Source organism: Haliaeetus albicilla, chromosome 2, assembly GCF_947461875.1.
Source record: "Haliaeetus albicilla chromosome 2, bHalAlb1.1, whole genome shotgun sequence".
Taxonomy (NCBI): Eukaryota; Metazoa; Chordata; class Aves; order Accipitriformes; family Accipitridae; genus Haliaeetus; species Haliaeetus albicilla.
In genome coordinates this window covers 53,007,617-53,025,560 of record NC_091484.1, presented here as the reverse complement: position 1 = coordinate 53,025,560, position 17,944 = coordinate 53,007,617, and the positions used below count along the sequence as shown (strand labels likewise).

The 17,944-nt window shown below is 43.7% G+C and overlaps 1 protein-coding gene across 4 annotated transcripts in view; it reads right to left on the bottom strand.

The window, feature by feature from the left end:
• Positions 1-4,530: 4,530 nt before the first annotated feature.
• Positions 4,531-17,944, bottom strand: part of SLC25A13 (solute carrier family 25 member 13) — a 105,016-nt gene continuing 91,602 nt past the window's right edge. For all 4 annotated transcript variants that reach the window (XM_069774694.1, XM_069774687.1, XM_069774680.1 and 1 more), the window contains 4 exons: positions 11,563-11,701; positions 7,690-7,848; positions 7,519-7,609; positions 4,531-6,632 (listed from right to left, as the gene is read on the bottom strand). In XM_069774694.1, the coding sequence (XP_069630795.1) occupies positions 6,443-6,632; positions 7,519-7,609; positions 7,690-7,848; positions 11,563-11,701 (579 nt within the window). In that variant the 3' untranslated portion in view covers positions 4,531-6,442. The remainder of the gene's footprint in view (positions 6,633-7,518; positions 7,610-7,689; positions 7,849-11,562; positions 11,702-17,944) is intronic.

Below are 17,944 nucleotides of genomic sequence, written 5' to 3'. Positions count from 1 at the left end.
ATGGTTTTAAGAGCAGCCTCAGAAGACCTTCAGCATTTGCTGCTGTGTGCAAATGAATATGAACAAAGTCCCTCTTTTTTTTTATTTTTCTCTCCTCCTTCTTTTGAGTGGGGTTCAGCAGTACCCAGAGGGAACAAGGAAAAGATCCAGATTTCCACAGAAATGACCAGGTTTGTATATACAGAGCAACATGAAAGGGCCATTACAGGCAGCTGAAGCAGATGGAAGAGCACCCCAGAAGAACAAGAGGCATTTACCCCACTTCTGCTGGTCATGATTGCCATGCGGTGGAGATTCTGATCAGCCCTCGTTGCTGCCTTTCCAGGAATCTCCAACAGTTTTTGTTTGGTTGATTGATTTTCCTGCGGCTAAACAAATAGCTCCACCTTACTGGCTTGCCAAAACAGCCCGTATGACAAGATGTTCCTCAGAATCTGCCTGGTAGGGAAATAAATGCAAAATTACCCTTTATTTTCAACAAAGAGAAAGCATCTTCTCCAGGCTCTTTCACCTACAAACATCCAGAGAACAGAAGGAAGAGCATGAACAGTATGCCCCATGCTTTAGCACTGCCAGCATGAACAGTATGCCCCATGCTTTAGCACTGCCACGACGCTGCCATGCCTTCTCCAGGCATGGAATGAGTTAGAAAACAGCCTGGCGCTACTTTGGGGCCACTGCAAGTGAGCTTTCTGTGAAGGACAAAAACTGCGCGCTCAGAGTGAGCTGGAGAGCGCATCATAACCAGAAGGGTAAGGAAGAGCAAACCCAAGCAGGGAAGAAGGAGGCAAGTGGCACATGAAGATAAGCAATGTGGGCTAAGAAGGGAAAGGCTGAATTGAGGTACGGGATGAAGGAGAGGCCCGGTTGGCTGGAATAAAGTTAATTTTCGTTTTAGTAGCTGGTACAGTGTTATGTTTTGGATTCAGTACGAGAACAATGTTGATAACACACTGAAGTTTTAGTTGTTGCTAAGCGGTGTTTATAATAAGTCAAGGACTTTTCAGCTTCTCATGCTGCCCTGCCTGTGGAGGCTGGGGGTGCACAAGAAACTGGGAGGGGACACAGCCAGGACGGCTGACCCAAACTGGCCAAAGGGGTATTCCATACCATGTGACGTCATGCCCAGTATATAAACTGGGGGGAGTTGGCCAGGGGGCACCACAGCTTGGCGATTGGCGGGGCATCAGTCGGCGGGTTGTGAGCAATTGTATTGTGCATCACTTGTTTTGTATATTCCAATTCTTTTATTATTATTGTTGTCATTTATTGTTATCATTACTACTCTCTTCCTTTCTGTCCTATTAAATTGTGTTTATCTCAACCCACAAGTTTTATTCCCCCGCCCCCCCAATTCTCTCCCCCTTCCACTGTGGTGGGGGGAGTGGGCGAGCGGCTGTGTGGTGCTTAGCTGCCAGCTGGGGTTAAACAGGACAGTGTGGAAGAGACCACTGTCCTGTGCTTGGTGAAGGGAAGACCAGATTCTCCCTTGATTTCAGCGCCAAGGATCAAAGCCACACCAACACGAGTGAGAAGCATAGGAATGGCGTGGCCAGGGACTTGGGATTTGTTCTGAAAGGAGCTGCAGGCATTAGCTAAAAGGGGAAGCAGGGTTACTTCACCTTCGTGACATGTACCCTGTTCAAGAAACCCCCACGGTAACAGAGGAAGAAGACGATGGCCAGGGCACAGTGAAAGAGTAACCTCCAATTTGGCCAGGACACACAAAAATTGAGCACGGGGCTGGAATGCCAGGCCCATCATGTAAATAATAGCACTTACTTAGACCAAGTAGATGCTTGAAAGGTGGAAACGAAATGGGCTGCTTCCTGAGTCTGAGAGCACCACGGACATCCCCATGGAAAGGCCATCACGTCAGAGCAACTGTTTGCTGCTTGAGATTAGGCTCAGCAGGACTGCCTCTCGCCTGTTACTTCAAAGAGAAAAGGCATGGGGAACAAATGGTGCTGGGTCACAATGATTCAGGAGCTGCAGCATTTTCTGCAGGGTACTCAGCAAGCGCTCCATGGAGAATCTTCCAAGATGAAAGGTACTTCCTCCTGGGTCTCAAAACCAACGCCCCCAGCATTTCCTACTTCTGAAAACACAGCACCCCTGACCACGTCCTGGAACACCATGAGCTCTTACTGCAAAGGACAGCCTGCATCTCTAGTGCTATGGAAACAACTGGCAATAGGTTCTTTCACCCAAGACATACGGGAAAAGCTCTTGAGTTTTAGCAACTTTAGATACAAAGCAAACACAGCAGAAAACTGGAAACCGCTCACAGAGCCAGATGGCATCCCACCTAGAGTGGCCTGGTCCCTACTGACCAGTGACAGACAAAGGAGACTCTGCTATCACCGGGGCAGCATCAGTCCTAAGGAAGGACTCGGTGCCTAATGGTGCTATGGGGGTAGTAGCCCATCCTTAGGAAGCTTACAGGACTGGTTCTCCTTCAAAGACATAAGCAGAGCTACTTCTGTAGTAGCACCACCATGTCTGGTATGCACTGTCTGCACAGCCTGGGGGGTGTGAGTGAGCATGGAGGGACGCCAGGCAGCCCTTTGCAATATAACTACAGCAGCTGGAATGAATCTTGCAAGCAATGGTAGTGCTTCCTGGTGCGATGAGGAATAGTGCAAGGAGCGGTTAAAATGATGAACACACTTCTTAAAATGCCATCGCTGTCTGAAGGGCAACACACACCTTGGTAACAGCCTCGCATTCAGCACTGGGAGAGGCTGCCCATGCTCACAGCCTGAGCTCTCTGCTGGCCACTGGGCAGAAAGCAGAACCACCATATGGCACGTGGCGTTAAAGAAACCACTTCTTCTCAGGCTGCTTCTGTGTTATTTCCTGTGTTTGAAGCTCTCTGGAGACACTTAAAGTACAAATGTCTTGAGATTTCTGTATTCTCAACCATTAAATAACTTACAAATGATCACCGTCTCTGGAAGTCGTCTTCTAGCTTATGCAAAAATGGCAAATATTTCAACCGAAAACAGAGTCTGAATTTCACAGTGGTGTTTAAACAGCAAGGTTGGAGGATTCCTGTTCATCCCTCTGCCACGTGTGCATTGGAGAGCTGAGGAGCTCAGCAGTAAGCACTGTGACATGCATGCACATCATGGAGCGTATGGCAGGGACGTTCCCAAGCAGGCTGTCCCCTCCTAAGGAAGATGCAGAGCAGTTTGTCGGGTTTTGTAATTTTAGCAGGTTTAGAAAAACCTGCCCAAGTTATTTTTGAAGCCTGTGGTATGTTTGCTCACAAAAGTGTTCCTGCAAACCATCAACATTAAGTCTGCTTAAACCCAACCCATTCCCCAGGGTCCAGGCAGAAAACCATCCCTCAGCTTCTGCTGCACTGTGAAACACAAATACAGGGTAACTGCTTCAGGGACACCCCCACCCCACTCTCATGCTGATAGGTGACATCATCAATGTTTGATCATTTTTTTCTGGAAGTGCTGTCACAGGGAGTTAGCTGGACTGCAGGAAGTAAGCTAGGTTACATTTTATCCCATTCCTCCCACACTTCATGTAACTCACCCAGAAACCCAAAGAGGACAAACATCTAAACATTGTCCTTGGGGCCTTTTGTTTGTTTGTAAGGCAATCTTACAATTTCTTGGCCTGTAAGCTTTTCAGAGCAGGAATGCATCCTTTTGTGTCTGGAGGAAGCCGACTATGGGCACAGATCTTCCCCAAGATCTCCGGGCAGAACTGTAGTGTGGTTTGAAACGTTTTGAACTGGGTTGCGTGTTAACGAAGCAGTCACTGGCTCTTCAACCCTTCTGCTCCTGCCTCCATCATCTACTGGCCCTGAAAAGAAGGGCAGAAGGACACAACAACCCCCCAGAAGACAGCTAATGGGGAGGGAAGGGCCACCACAGGTGGTGGCAGGGGTGTCAGTCCAGCCTTGCTCATCTGCTGCCAGGGAGAAGATGAAGGCTGTGGCCTTCTGAGATGGACCTGCCGTAGGAGAGCTGCACCTGAGCTTTGTCCCAGGGTGGGGAGCTTCGTCCCTTCATCCCTGGAATAAAGGACAAGTCATAAATATACAGCCAGGCCTGGGAAAGAGAGGGCAGCAGTAGGCAGGGGAATGGGTCCGAGTTCTGATTTGCTTTGTAAAACACAAGCAACGATCTTTATCACACCAGCCAAGGAGTTGTGCAAGTCTTACAATAACCCAGCTCTAATTCCTCTTCTGTTCCCAGCTGCGAGGCCCCGGCTGCGTTGCGGTTTGGCGTTAGGCAGCAGAGAGGGACGTGCTCTGGTCGGTGCAGCCTGGGTGTCCCTCTCTCCATGCTCCACGAGGAAGGAGCAGCTGCCGGCTGAACCCACGCACATGGCCAGGCGCTTCCTCTCCCGGCCCGGGCGAACATGCAGCTCAGTACTCGGGCATTCTCCCTGAGCTGCTGACTTTGCACAGAAACCCTTCACAAGGTACGTCAGGCAAAAGTGAGGGATGAAGTGTAAAACGAGCTCCTAAAGAGCCTAAAATCTCAAGTGTCAAGCACAGGCAGCTCCCGGTGAGAAAGTTTAACTTTTATGACAAGCCTTAACCAAAAATCCTGACAGTTAATTTTGCGGTAATACAAGGGGCAGGGTTTTTTTCCCCATTGCTGAAACGAAGGAGCTGTCATTTGGAGAGACTCGGATATACAGGGTTGAGAGGGAGCAGCCGGCGGCTGTCAGAGCACAGCGCAGAGTCTCTGCACACTGGTTTAGCCAGACTCCAAGATGAAGCTGCAGGTAGATGTCATCTTCTCCCCTCGCTTTCACATGCGTGAGTACTGCAGATGCTACTCCTGCCATGACTCCATTTCACCAGTAAATTCAAAATGCAAATTAGTCCAAGAGAATAATTTTCACAATGACCCAAACACAAATACAACAATAGAGTGATTTCCATTTCAGTATTTCCATAAGTTATAGTACAACAATGTGATACTGCATGCCTAACCCCTTTGTCTGCAATGATAATGCATCTATGCATTCCCTCAGTTTATAGTCAACATTGAAGGCACGCACCCCAAGAAGACAAGCAAGACCAAATTCTTCCTGGTCTTAAGAGGTATCACAGGAGACATCCAACAGTACCTTCAACTGACTAGGTAGTCAGACTGTTCATAACACATTAACCTCCCTGTAGAAGTAAAGGTCAAAATATCAAAGCTTACTCCAATCCTGGTTTTTGACTGAGAAAAAATTTCTTTTTTTCAGCGACATCTACACCAACAGATGTCTTTTCTACACAGGGGAATTCATATAATTTATTCTCAAGCTGCAGGTGTTTTTATAGCTTACATGTCCAAATATTAACTTTATCTTAACCTAACTTTATAACTGAAGTTGAACAAGACATTTGATGTACTACACTATTTCCGTAACAGAATACCATGTGTGCATCTGTTTGAAAGGTTTATTTCTATCTTCATAAATACATAATTTTCTAAACACTGTGCAAGGCACCAAAAAATTAAGTAAAATCTTTTCTTTTAGAGTATTTTAATCTCTTTTGACTCAATGAAGTAAATAAGAATTTGAAACCACCTATTTGCCAATTACAAGCCAGCAGTTAAGGCAGGTACCATTGATACAGTGCATGAATTTTCTATTGCAGTTATTTAAACAAGCAGCGGTTTACTATAGAAGTGCATATACAAACTGAATTTCAAACACCAGCAACCCAAGATAGGCACCTAGTTATGAAATTTCCTTGTATGTGTAGTAGAATGCCAAAAGTTCTTCCATAAAGTGCAAAGACTATGGACAATAACACTTTCTTTTGAGCATTTTGATACCAGTAACATAATACAACGGCTAAACATTTATAAATGTGGTTTCCATTACAAAAACATGTTCCACATAAAAGCTTCATAATACAATCCAGAAACAGAACTTGTGCGTGTACATATTTAAAAAGTTGAAGCTGTACTGGCATACTTAGGTACCGGGTATATATTTGCTGACCTCTACAGACACGCACTAAGTTTATAACCAATTTACATGTACAGTCAAAATCATTCCGCTTTGAGCACCGTGATATCTACGGAGTTTTTCCATTTGAGTGACGATGTGCAACATCCGCCCTGGTGATCTGCAACTGAGCATTGCCTGTAAGATGATCTGGTTCACAGCTCTCACCCAGCCCTCCCCAATAAACAGAACCTAAAATTAGTGTCTTCCCAACACAAGCGCATGTCAGATGTGGACAAATACATTCATGGTCCCAAACTTAAAACAACTGGTAAGAATTTCACAGTGATCTGGTTAAGGAAGCACAAAGACAAATGATTACATTTAGGATGAAAATTGCCTTAAAACTCAAATGAAGCTAAACTGTTATATGATGAGAAGCTAAAGGAACAAAGTAATAACCAATTAGAAAAGTGGCTCTTTCCCAACTAATAACAAAAAACCTACAGCAATAAACTTAGGGTCCTACTGCTGCAGCAGCCTTTGAGGTAGGTGGCGATGGCTTAAACCGAGGTAGGTAAAGTCCAAACTTGTTTTCAATCCCTGCAAAAGTGGCAACTGCCAATTTATAACCACCTACATGGTCAGGGTTAGGAGCAGGGAGTGTGATCCTAGATTTAGGAACTGGCTCTGATCCAGCTGGTTTTCTGCAAAATAATAAAAATAATAAATTAATTTCCATAGGGTAAAACCAGTATTCACAAAAATCCCCTCCATAAAGTAAGCTGAATGAGACACCTGAGTGTACCTCCTAGCAAGTAACTAAATTAACAATGTAGTGAGAAATACCCTGTTTTAAAACCTTCCAGAACAGTTAGGAGCCTTCATGCTGATTGAGTATGGTCAAATCCAGATAAAATTTGTAGTGTATGAATCAAAACTGAAGCGTCAGGGAGCCCGGGTTTGTAAGTCTCTGCTACGGTGCATAACCAATCCAGGAACCTAGCAGAGTTTAAGTAATTTTTGTGGTGGCTTTCAAACTACTGTCCCCAAAGCTTCGTAAATGGTCTGCAGCTGCTCCTGGGATCACATTAAACAGCAACATACACATGCATCTGTATCATCAACAAAGACAGAAGGCAGAGCTGAAGCTCCAACAAATAGGTTTTGGACTTGGTGACACCTATAGACTCTTTTGGATGTCAAATGCCCTGCCTGATCACGGGCACAGCTCCTCCACCAAACTAATGAGGACTAATGCAGAGTGTATCCTGACCTGGCAGGGATCACATTTCCCCTGCAGTTATATCCCCAGCCCATTATTTAGCCTCTCACTGTCTCTGTTCACACTAACACAGGTCCCCAGCTTGAAACGGTGATATAAAATGTGGTAATGTCTTGCTGTGAAACAGGTACTGGAATATCATCCTAACCTCCACCAGTGTGGTGTGGCTTAAGTAATATTTACAAAGCCTTTGCAACGTGTCCTCCTTAGTAACAAGACCCTGACTGACATATCAAGGAGCACCAAGACCCACACAGAACCAAGTGCAGCTTCAGGGTCCCAGGCAGATTCAGATACCACATACTTACACTCCTCCGAAGTCCACGTAAAACCATCTCTGCAGTAGCTCGTAAGTTACGAGAGTTACACCAAACTGAGGAGAAGATCGAAATACACGAGCTTGAAAGAAAAGAAAATAGTTCCTAAGTGACAAAAACCACAATTAGAAATCACTCAGTAATCAAAGCTCTTTTACACACCTCCTGCTCCTTTCCACAGAGCCTTCGGACCTTCCTCTCGAAGGATCTTTGCAAAACAGTCTACAACGCCGCTGTAGGTGGTCTGTCCTGCCCGGGCTGCCACCTGTAGCCTTGTTTTGATGACATCCGCAGGGGTCACCAGAGAGGCTGCAGGCATACCTACACAACACGAAATGCATCTGGTGGGTATCACCGACTTGTCACATATGCTACATACCTCATCTACCCAGGGGTAACTGTGCCTTTTGTCCTTCTAACACGAGAATTCAGCCATGTTTGATTTAAGTAGAAGCTGGAAAGGAGAACAAGCAACAAGAGGCAGCCATTGTGGATGTGGCTTCACCCAGAGAGACCTTCTCCTAGAGGAACAACCGTACCACGTGCTTCCTGCCAAGCTGGGAGGCATGGGCTGGATTTTTCAGCACTAACCAGAAACTTGCATAGTTAACAAGCACAAAGTTTTTGGAGGTGAGGTCGATCTTTCCCTTTCCTTTTCATGCCTCTCTCTGGTTCCTGGCATTCTGGTTGCTCACTGTGCTAGAATAATCTGTACACGGCACTCCCCCCATGCAGCAGTGGTACGGAGAACCAGATAATGCCATGCACGCTCAGCAAGGCATGAGAGCTAATGTTTAAAAAAAGGGTCATTCTTCTCATTAGGAATGGCAGACTGCTCAGCTGCAAAGCCACAGCTGACATTCTCAGCAGAACACTTGGAGGAAGATTTAAATTTACCCTAGCAGATAATCAGCTGAAAGCAAAAAATACCAAATTACCAATGGGTGGTATTTCTAAAATCATTTCTATCCAAACTGGGGCTGCCCATGTTTAGAATTTAAAAAAAAAAAAAAAAAAAAAAGAAGCCCCAAAAAAGCACCGAGACTGTACCCAGAAGACACTGTCTCTTATGGTTTTATTACTTTTCCATTCTGCATCTGTTCCAAACCAACTTGGTCAGATGTAGATGCATAAGTCTCCTTTGCTTTTTTTTTTAGGCTTAATAATTCTGTAACAACTTTTGTCCAAACCAGCATGGTCTGGCTTCAAGCACCACAGCACCCTTCCTGCAGACTGCTCTGAGAGATATAAGCGTGTGCGTATCACCAAAATAAGAACTCCTCCTCCTCTCTTGGACCCCCCAAAATAACACACATGCTGAACTTGCACAGTGGTCAGTCTGGCAGGCAAGTACTAAAACCCGGTAAAGATTTCTGAACTCCAGAAATGTTGAAATTCCTCTTTGCTTAGCCTTACCCACACCAGGATATTGGTTGAGTCTTCAATTTAAAGCCGGACATTTGTCCTTCAAAAGCCAACCAGTGTTTTCAAGGAAAACCAAAGGACATACTTAGAAACAATTCTGCTTACTACCCATTGACTTCCATCTCCTTATTCCTCATTCCTTATTACTGAGGATATTTTGCAGTTAAAGATGTTTTAGTCCTGTTTTTAGGAGCTATGTGTACAGGACAAAAGACTTTACAGGCAAAAATTTACAGGTCGCTGCTGTGAGGAGCTTACAATCAAAATGAGACAAATGACACAGCAGGAGCTGACAATAAAAAAGAGGAGCAGAAGGAAGTCAGTGGAGGCAAATAAGCAGATGGAGCAAATTAAGGAGAGATCCTGTAGCTGATATTGGAATCATCTCCTCAGAAAATGCTGTGGCACAACAGGTTGAGGCATCTGGTGAACAGTGAAAACCAGAAGCAGATCAAGCTAGATGACATGCATGTTGCACGTGTCCCTAACAAAACGAAATGGAAGAAAATATACCCAGCACAAGCAACGCCCACTGGCAAAGGATGCAGGTGTGCAGCTGAGCACGGCCAGCTTGAACATGCCAGCACCACGGGCTATGGAAAGGCGGAGTCTCCCACATCCAGCTGGAGCTCATGCACATGTCTGAAGTCTGATGACCAGGCGAGATCCCCAGCCAGAGCAGAGACATCAGCCCAGAGACCAAGCCAGCATTTCAGAGGTGGCGGGGGTTTTGTTTTGTCTTCTCCTTGACTTTCTCATGGCAAACCAGAGCGGACACATATGCCCCCACCATGCTTTACTTATACCAAATAAAAGAAATGCCTTGTTTTTGTAAACAGTACGATGAGTGTTGCATCTTTAACGCTGTGATTAGCTCATGAGAGTTAACCTAGGATGGGATTCACAGGAAGCACTGGATAAAATTCACATTATAGCTCGTTTGGTAAGCCATATCAGCAACAATAAAGACTGCTTCTGTGCCTGAACTTCAAAGGGACGGTTATCTCAGTCTGCAATCACCTGACAATGGCTAGAAAGAGAAAAATAGGAAAATCTAAGAAATGACTTGGCTTAAAAATGCCAGCTTATGTTTCAAGTCTGTAAATACGATCTAAAGTTCAAAAATTGTTTTGTTCCATTAAAATGGGTGAGAAATAAGCTGGCTGTAAGCTTCTGTTGGGGGGCTTGGAGGCTGGCTCTGGTTTGGGGTGGGGGAGGGGAGAGGACAAGGGTGTTTTAAGCACCAGTCATTTGAACACAGCTGGTTTTCCTAGTGCCAGGTCAATTCCTTTGGACTAGAAGCTACTGAATACAGAGCTATATGCTTCAACAAGACAAACTACTTGATCTTAGCTATATCCTATGCCCAGACACTGGCTATAAAAGATCCCTGCTCCTCAAGAGACGCAGCCTCATGTATAATCCTGACCAAGAACAGTTTCCCCAGGGAGAAGAAAGCTTAAAATGAGAAAACATAGCTAAACCACCTATCTGTAATGGATTCATGCCACTCCATCATTTTTCTCACCTGACAGGTCACAGCAGCCTGTCAGGGGCCACGTTGGAGGAAGAACTTGGCTGCACCTCAGAGAAACCAAGCAGCCTCCAATGAACACGATGGAAATACCTGCTGATGTGAGCCCTCCTGCTTGCTACACACTCCTCCAAAGGTCCTGTTGCACAAATTTCCAAGCCCATTTGTTTCCTGAAGGGAAGTGGATGTAGCAGGACTCTCAAGCTGCCCTCTCCAGGAGGCAGCTACCAAAAGGTGGTCCCCTTTGGGCAGAGAAGCTGGGTGCTGTGCCAGGGACCAGCTACGCAGCAGACGCAAGGGCAAGCTGAGGCTACAAAACGTGTCTCTGTCTTTTCCCTTAGGCTCTGGCGTACTCAAGTTAAACCCATCTGTGACAAGTTAAGCCTGATTTGGCTCTCCTTTCCGTGTTACAGACTGAAACGAGCAAGTGCTCAAGATCACAGTCAGCACCTCTATCGTATCTGGGTACGCTAGGAATCAGCAACCTGTGGCACAGCCGAAATGTTTTCAAATTTTTCTGTTTTGTTTAATATAAGAAAACCGATAAGGGTAAAATCCTCATGAAACCAAGTAACTGCATGGGATACTGTGGGTAGCAAGTAACTCTCATCATTTTGTCACATTTTATGTCAATGTGTTTGGACAGCTGTACTGCTAGCATGGCTTTTGGACTCCATACCAAAACTCAAGATTCCTTTGATCGTAAAGAATTTCATGAATGCCATGATTTTATTTATAAATCATTTCAACAAAACTTTACCTGTCAGTCAGACACAGCCAAAACCAGCACAGTAGCTTCACAACGAATGATGATATATGTTAACAAAACATCAGCACTTAAATCTTCCCCTTTCTTTTGCCTCCTGAAATTCTGATTATACCAGGAACTTAAAGTATCTTTATTTTTAACGTCAACTCACTCTACAGCATGGTAGCGTTCTGTTATTTGGGCGTAAGATTGTAAAATACACTATAGTTGCATATAGTTCTTCTGAGCTTTTCAAAGTTCTCGCTGCTGTAACTATTGTGCTGCAGGTGCAATACAGTACCATGGAAAAAGAAATTTGGGCACTTACCAGCTATTGATCCAGCCAAGAGCAGATTTCCAGGGCTGACCCTCCCATCCTCATTTGCAAATGAAGCTTTCAAGTGAGCATAACAGGGGAAGTAAATGGCAGAGAAGGGGATGTCACGCAAAAAACATGCCTTAGCACCCTGTGTTGAAAAAGAGAACAAGTTTTGAGAATGAGCAAATTTAACATGATGAACTATGAACATCAGAGAGCAGAGCAACATTTTACTTTTTCGTTTTGTTGCAAAGGGCTTATAGAAAAAGCCATTTCTCCTCTCAAAAATTTGAGATGATACACATGTATTTCACCCTGCTGAGGAGTCTCTGTGTGTTGTTTCTTGGTTCAGTAATTTCTGTCATTGTATTTATCTTGTCTACTTGTTGTTCCTCACTCCCTAGTACTGTAGTTATTTGCTGGTAATAGAGAAAATGTGATGTGTTGGAGTAAACTCTGATAACACCTTTGCAGAAATGTAAATAGTTGACATTGTAGCCATGCACCTGCAGTGGGAATTTAGGATGTGTCTGCAGAAGATTGAGCCACAGGACAGGTCTGTCCCCTCTCATTCCCACTTACAATAAATACTTCAGGGAAAATAGTGCCCAGTCCATACATCTATGCAGACATTGCAACTGATAATCCAACATAAATCGAGGGAAAGCGGGAAAGAAAGAGAGTAGGGCCATAACACTAACTCTTTTGCAGAACAGTAGCAGGATGATTTACTTGTGATTTTTGAAGTACAGGTGATCTGGGACACAGTTTGTTTCAAGTAAGTTTCAGCTCTTACTGCTAAATTTGCCTTGCTATCAATTTTGTAAGTGGTACAAACAGCCAACGAAGTTACCAGCAATACAGCCAGCTTCAAACCTAAGAGGATGGCAAACAGGCAAGGAAAGTTTTAGGGTAGCAGCAGGCAATCAACAGTTTTTCAAGCAGGGGGGAAAGCAAAAAAGCCACTAGGGGAGGCAACCAAAATAAAATATCAAATAATATCCATGTTCCAAAAGCAAAAGGGATTTGCAATCTGCCTTTCCTCAATATGGAGATCCAGAGGACACCAGAGCCTGAACACTCCAGGGCTGAGACCAGCAGGAAGGTACAAACTGGAGGTGGCTTTGGAAAATGGGCAAAACCTTCCAAGCTTGAGAAAGAAATGGTTTGCGGATGAGCGTAAGCCTCTTCTCTTTGAAGCGAGGGTGGAGTTGTGGTGAAACTGCTTGAGGTTCATCCACGAGCCCTCACGGGGTGCCCTTGTTACTGTACTTCTCTTGTGTACAGGGCTACCAGGGCATGGCTCAGTGCCAGACATTTCACAGGGGACATGCTAATATCCACAGAATTTAATTAAATCTAATGATACGCCTGGACAGATCTGTAAGCTTAGCTTGTACTATAATAGCAGTTAAAATACAGTGCTTGGATATCCAAGTTGGATGCTGGTTATCAAGCAAAGACGCAAGAGCTGCAAGGTGTCAGAAAAACTGAAGTCACCTTTCAGCAAGGCAAGGCAGGGGTGGGTGAGCAGGATGTGTGACTGGAAAACTACGTCCTGGGAACCAGTTCACAGATGCTAATAAGTGCAGTTTGCAGTCAGAGGATGCCTCTGAGAAAATAAAGATTTATCTAAAAACAGACATCAGATCTTCTAGTCAGACTTTCTGTGTGTCATAGACTCAGTTACCGAGCACGGTGAGCACAATCACACTCTGCTCCAACCCCAGCTGCTTTCCACCACACTTTCTCAGCTTATTTCTTGACATTTTCAGACTGAGGACTGCTTCCTCTGATGGTCCATTCGGAGGTTAATGACTCCTGCTGTTAAGACCCTCTGCCTTGCTGCTCAGCTGGATTTGTCTGATTTATGCTGCCAGTTGCTGGTTCTCGTTATGCCTTTCTAGATACACTAAGGAAAATGCCATAAAGGAACCTGAAGCGCTGCTGTTGCAGCCACTCTGCTGTTCACCCACGCTGAATGGGGGGTTATCAGCCACAGAACAAAGCGATGCTGTGCTGGATTCTCCTCTCAAAATTACCTGCAAAGCCCATACACTTTACTTTGAGGGCACAGAGAAGGTGAATCTTCTGCATTCACCAGAGACACAAGAATTCTGGTCTGTCATGCACAACAGAAGCCCGTTTTACAGTTCACCTTTAATCTTCACATAAAAAGAAAAGACTGTGGTTTTACCAAATTCTGTACGGAAAATCAATTTTTTAATGATCAAATGTCTGCACTGTATTTACCTCACAGAAAAATTATGAAACTCACTAACAGAACATTCACAGACAGACACGGTTTCTTCAAAGATTTATTTTTAGAGCATGCTTTTCCTCAGAGCAAATCTCCTTGCTGCCTTTGCCCTCAGGGCACATTACTTTTATTTTCTTTGCAATGCTGTCATTAAACACTGCACACATTTTTTCCTCCACATTTTTTTCATACTCTGAAATATCTTGACATAGTTAAAGGAACTTACGGAAATCAATAAAGTCTAAATGTGAGCAACTCTTAACTCAACCTGAGCTGCTAATATTCCTCTCCCTTCATTAAAAGGCTCTTTTTCATGGGGCAGAAATGGCATATTGTTAATATCATTAATAATACACATTCAGGTACACAGAGAGCGAGGGATGTCCGTCAACTTAGTTGGCTCAGTGTAAACAAAACCTGGATCAAAACTTGGATCCACTTTAATAATAACCCAGCTTGGCTCCAGTCCAGCATCGCTACAGTCTAAAGTTTCCCCCCATCGTTCCGTTTAAAGTCTGGGAAAGTATGTTTAAAAGCAGGCCTCATTTAACTTCAAGTTAATCATCCGCAACCAGCCTAGGCCAATTAGGAAGGCTTAGGGAGATTGGCCACAGTATCTTGAAAAGCAAAAGAAACATTTATTTTACTTCTCGCACCTTTTTGATGTGGACAACGTGCTGAAAGCCAAAAGGAGTTTTAATCAATCCCCAGAAAGCTGTAAGGATCATCCGCCCGAGTTTATTCTGGCAGCCAAGGTGCAGATCTGCCAGGCATGAAATTGTTGGGAGATCCTACACACCATGACATGCGCCTGCCTCACACAACAGCCAGCTGGCTCCCATCTTCAATCTCTTTAATAACCTTAAAGCTCTTAATCTGGGATAGCATCTCACTGAATAAACCAATGGAGGGAAAAAAACCCTGATTGTCAAAGATTCGGATAAATAAGCCCAAGTCAGCGCTGGGGCAGGTTCTTTAGCATGCTAATTCCTGCTTATACCAGCTCTACCTGCAAATAAGGCTCTAAACAAACTATTTCTACTACAAGGGGAGGGTAATTATACTGACAAAGGCACCTCTGTGTCGGGTTGGGCAGAAGGAGCCGGCAGGTCTGGGAGACGCAGGCTTAACCTAGTCTCCTGCAGTGAATGCACATTGTCTAGTGCAGGGGGAAAAATGCCAGACTGGGGGGACCTAGCAGCATTCAAGACAACAGTGGTGCACCTTGTCTGAGAGGGTTATTTAATGCTTCTGGCACCTGTACTTACAGCCACCCCCTCTTTTTCTCCTTTACAGGTTTAGAATTTATTTGGCATGTATAATTGTTATTTTGATCCTATAGCTACAAACAATAGGCAGCATGTCATTTCTTGATCATTTTGCATTCTTCTTGGGTTTTACTACAGACTTAACCCTTTGGAATCGGAGCCCTAACAGCACCTAGCAGGTTTCATAACAGTCAGTCAAATATTACTGGCATTTGCTTTCAAGGGCTGTAATTTTTTCTACTGTAAAATGACATTGCCTTAAAAGCTGCTATACGTTTTTACTCACATCTACTTATACCAACCAAAATAGGAAACTGATTTAGCACATCGGGTTAGAGGAATAAAGCGCTGATTTCAAATGCTGTGCCAGCCATTCAGATTCAGTTTGCAGACAAAAATTATAGCACTTTGGAAGGCTTTTTTTTTTTGGTTATTTTCAAAGAAAATTTCTGAAGAGCAGGTTCTCACGTATGAGAACACAGTCACAAATAGGCACGGTGGATGCAAATTAAGGTAACTCAAAACTTTTACTACTCTGTTTTGTATGTTTATCATCCTGCTGTAAACTCAAAACTTCAAGCAGTGAAATACCTCAGCTGTTATCAAAGCAACCAGGTGGGAGCTTGGTACACATCCTGTCACCTGAGATTACACTTTCCAGGTCAACACACCAGAAGCCCATTTATGAAGTTGTCAAAAAAAAGTGAAGAGACTTTTGAAAGCTTTTCTGACTAGTTTTGGAAATGTAAACTCTGTTGGCGGTATCAGCCAAAGCACAAATCTGAGCTAAATACCCTCGAGTAATTGTAATCATAAACATTACCACAACCAAAGTACCCTTTCCTTGAAGAATCATTTATTACCGTATTATTTGCCATCTTCTCGGGATAACAGAATAACTTTCTTGTGCAAAATTATGGAGTGGCATTGTCTTTTATGCTGTAAAACACTATTCAGAATGATTATTTATAAAAAGGGTAATATTTTATTAAACATTTTATGGCAGATATTACATCGATGTAAGTTTCTATAATGTAGAAAATAAGTAGGTGTACTTACAATGTGTATTTACATGAGCACTTGAAGTCTTTTGAAACCAAGAGAATATAAATTCAACTGACTTTAATGGGACTTTATGCTTATTACTGTATAAGACAGGCAGAAGATGGAAAATGTATTAGCTAATCTTGTATGATTACTTCAATATTCAACTGTGACCAGAAATTAAATAAAATCTATTAAAAATATTGAAAACCAGAAATGTATCCTTTCCCATTTCTGCCAACACAAATGACATATTGTGTTAGGTTACATGATATTTTTTCTGACTGGGATATGTTGTCTCTATATTTTTAAGAATAGCTGTCATCTACAGAACATCTGTAGATAAAGAAGAATTTACTATCGTAAGCTTCCATGCCCTGGTGCTTTCACAGCAACAATTACTGGCAGAAAGAAGACAAACAGAGGATACAAATTCATAGAATGATAGAATTGTTTAGGTTGGAAAAGACCTTTAAGATCATCCAGTCCAACCACTAACCTAGCACTGCCAAGCCCACCACTAAACCATGTCCCCAAGCATCACATCTACAAGACTTTTAAATACCTCCAAGGATGGTGGCTCAACCACTTCCCTGGGCAGCCTGTTCCAAAGCTTGACAACCCTTTCGGTGAACTACGGGGGTTCAAGCCAGCAGTTAGCCTAACAAACCGTATGTATCAAATCTTTTTATTGCTGGAATTAACATGCATTTTATTTCTAAGCTGCATATCATTACAGATTTGCTAGTATCTGAACACCCAGTGAAGGCGCAGTGAGTCTGGGAGGAATATCTGACTTTAAATGGTTGTACTTACTATGATGGACAATTAGTTGAAGTGAAAAACCCCGTCTGTTTTTCCAGATCTACTGGTCTTTAGTTCTTTGGTGGGGAATAAAGAGAAGGAGAGGAGACCTAAATTATCTGACCTGGACCTCTATGCACTGTGATAGCAATTTTCCCCCAAATAAAAACTTAGAGGTACAAAGGTACACCAAGATAATACTGATCTTCAAGGACAGTCTCCTCAAAGCACTAGGATGGTCCATTCTGCTGTGCAGAAGGTTGAGAAACCGTGTCAGAAGGCCAGCATGGATGAACAGGGAACTCCTGACTGAGCTCAAATGCAGAAAGTAAAAAGGAAGCAGAGGTGGGTATGGGCTATCCAGGAGAAATACAGAACCACTGCTTGGGCATGCAGCAATTGAGTCAGGAAAGCCAAGGGTCAGTTGGAGTTGGATCTAGTAAAGGATGTGAAGGGGGAGTAAAAAGGGCTTCTGTAAGCACAGCAACAGCAAAAGGACAACTAAATAAATTGTGAGGCTGTTGCTCAATGTGGGCTGGAAGTCTAGTGACAAAGTACATGGAAAAGGCAGAGAAATTACTTTAGCTTTGCTTTTTACTAGTAAAATCTGCCCTCAGGCCTCTCAGCTCCATGAGCTTACCAGAAAAGTCTGCAGGAGGACAGCATTACCTACAGACAGAGCACTTAAGCCATCTGCACATATACGATCAGTGAGACCCAAAGACATACCTCTTAACGGTGCCAAGATGGCTGGCTGATGTCATTGTGAGGCTGTTACTACCTTCAAAAGGTCAAGTCAGTACAGCAGATTCTGATGACTGGAGAAAGACAAACATCACACCTATCTTGAAGAAGAGCAAGAAGGAAGATCTGGGAAACTACAAGCTGTTTGGGCACACCTCTGTCCCTGGGAGGTTTATGGAACAAATGCTCCTGGAAGCCATTTCCAAGCACATGAAGGGTAAGAGAAAGATTGGGAACAACCAATATGGATTTACCACATCACAGCTGACCA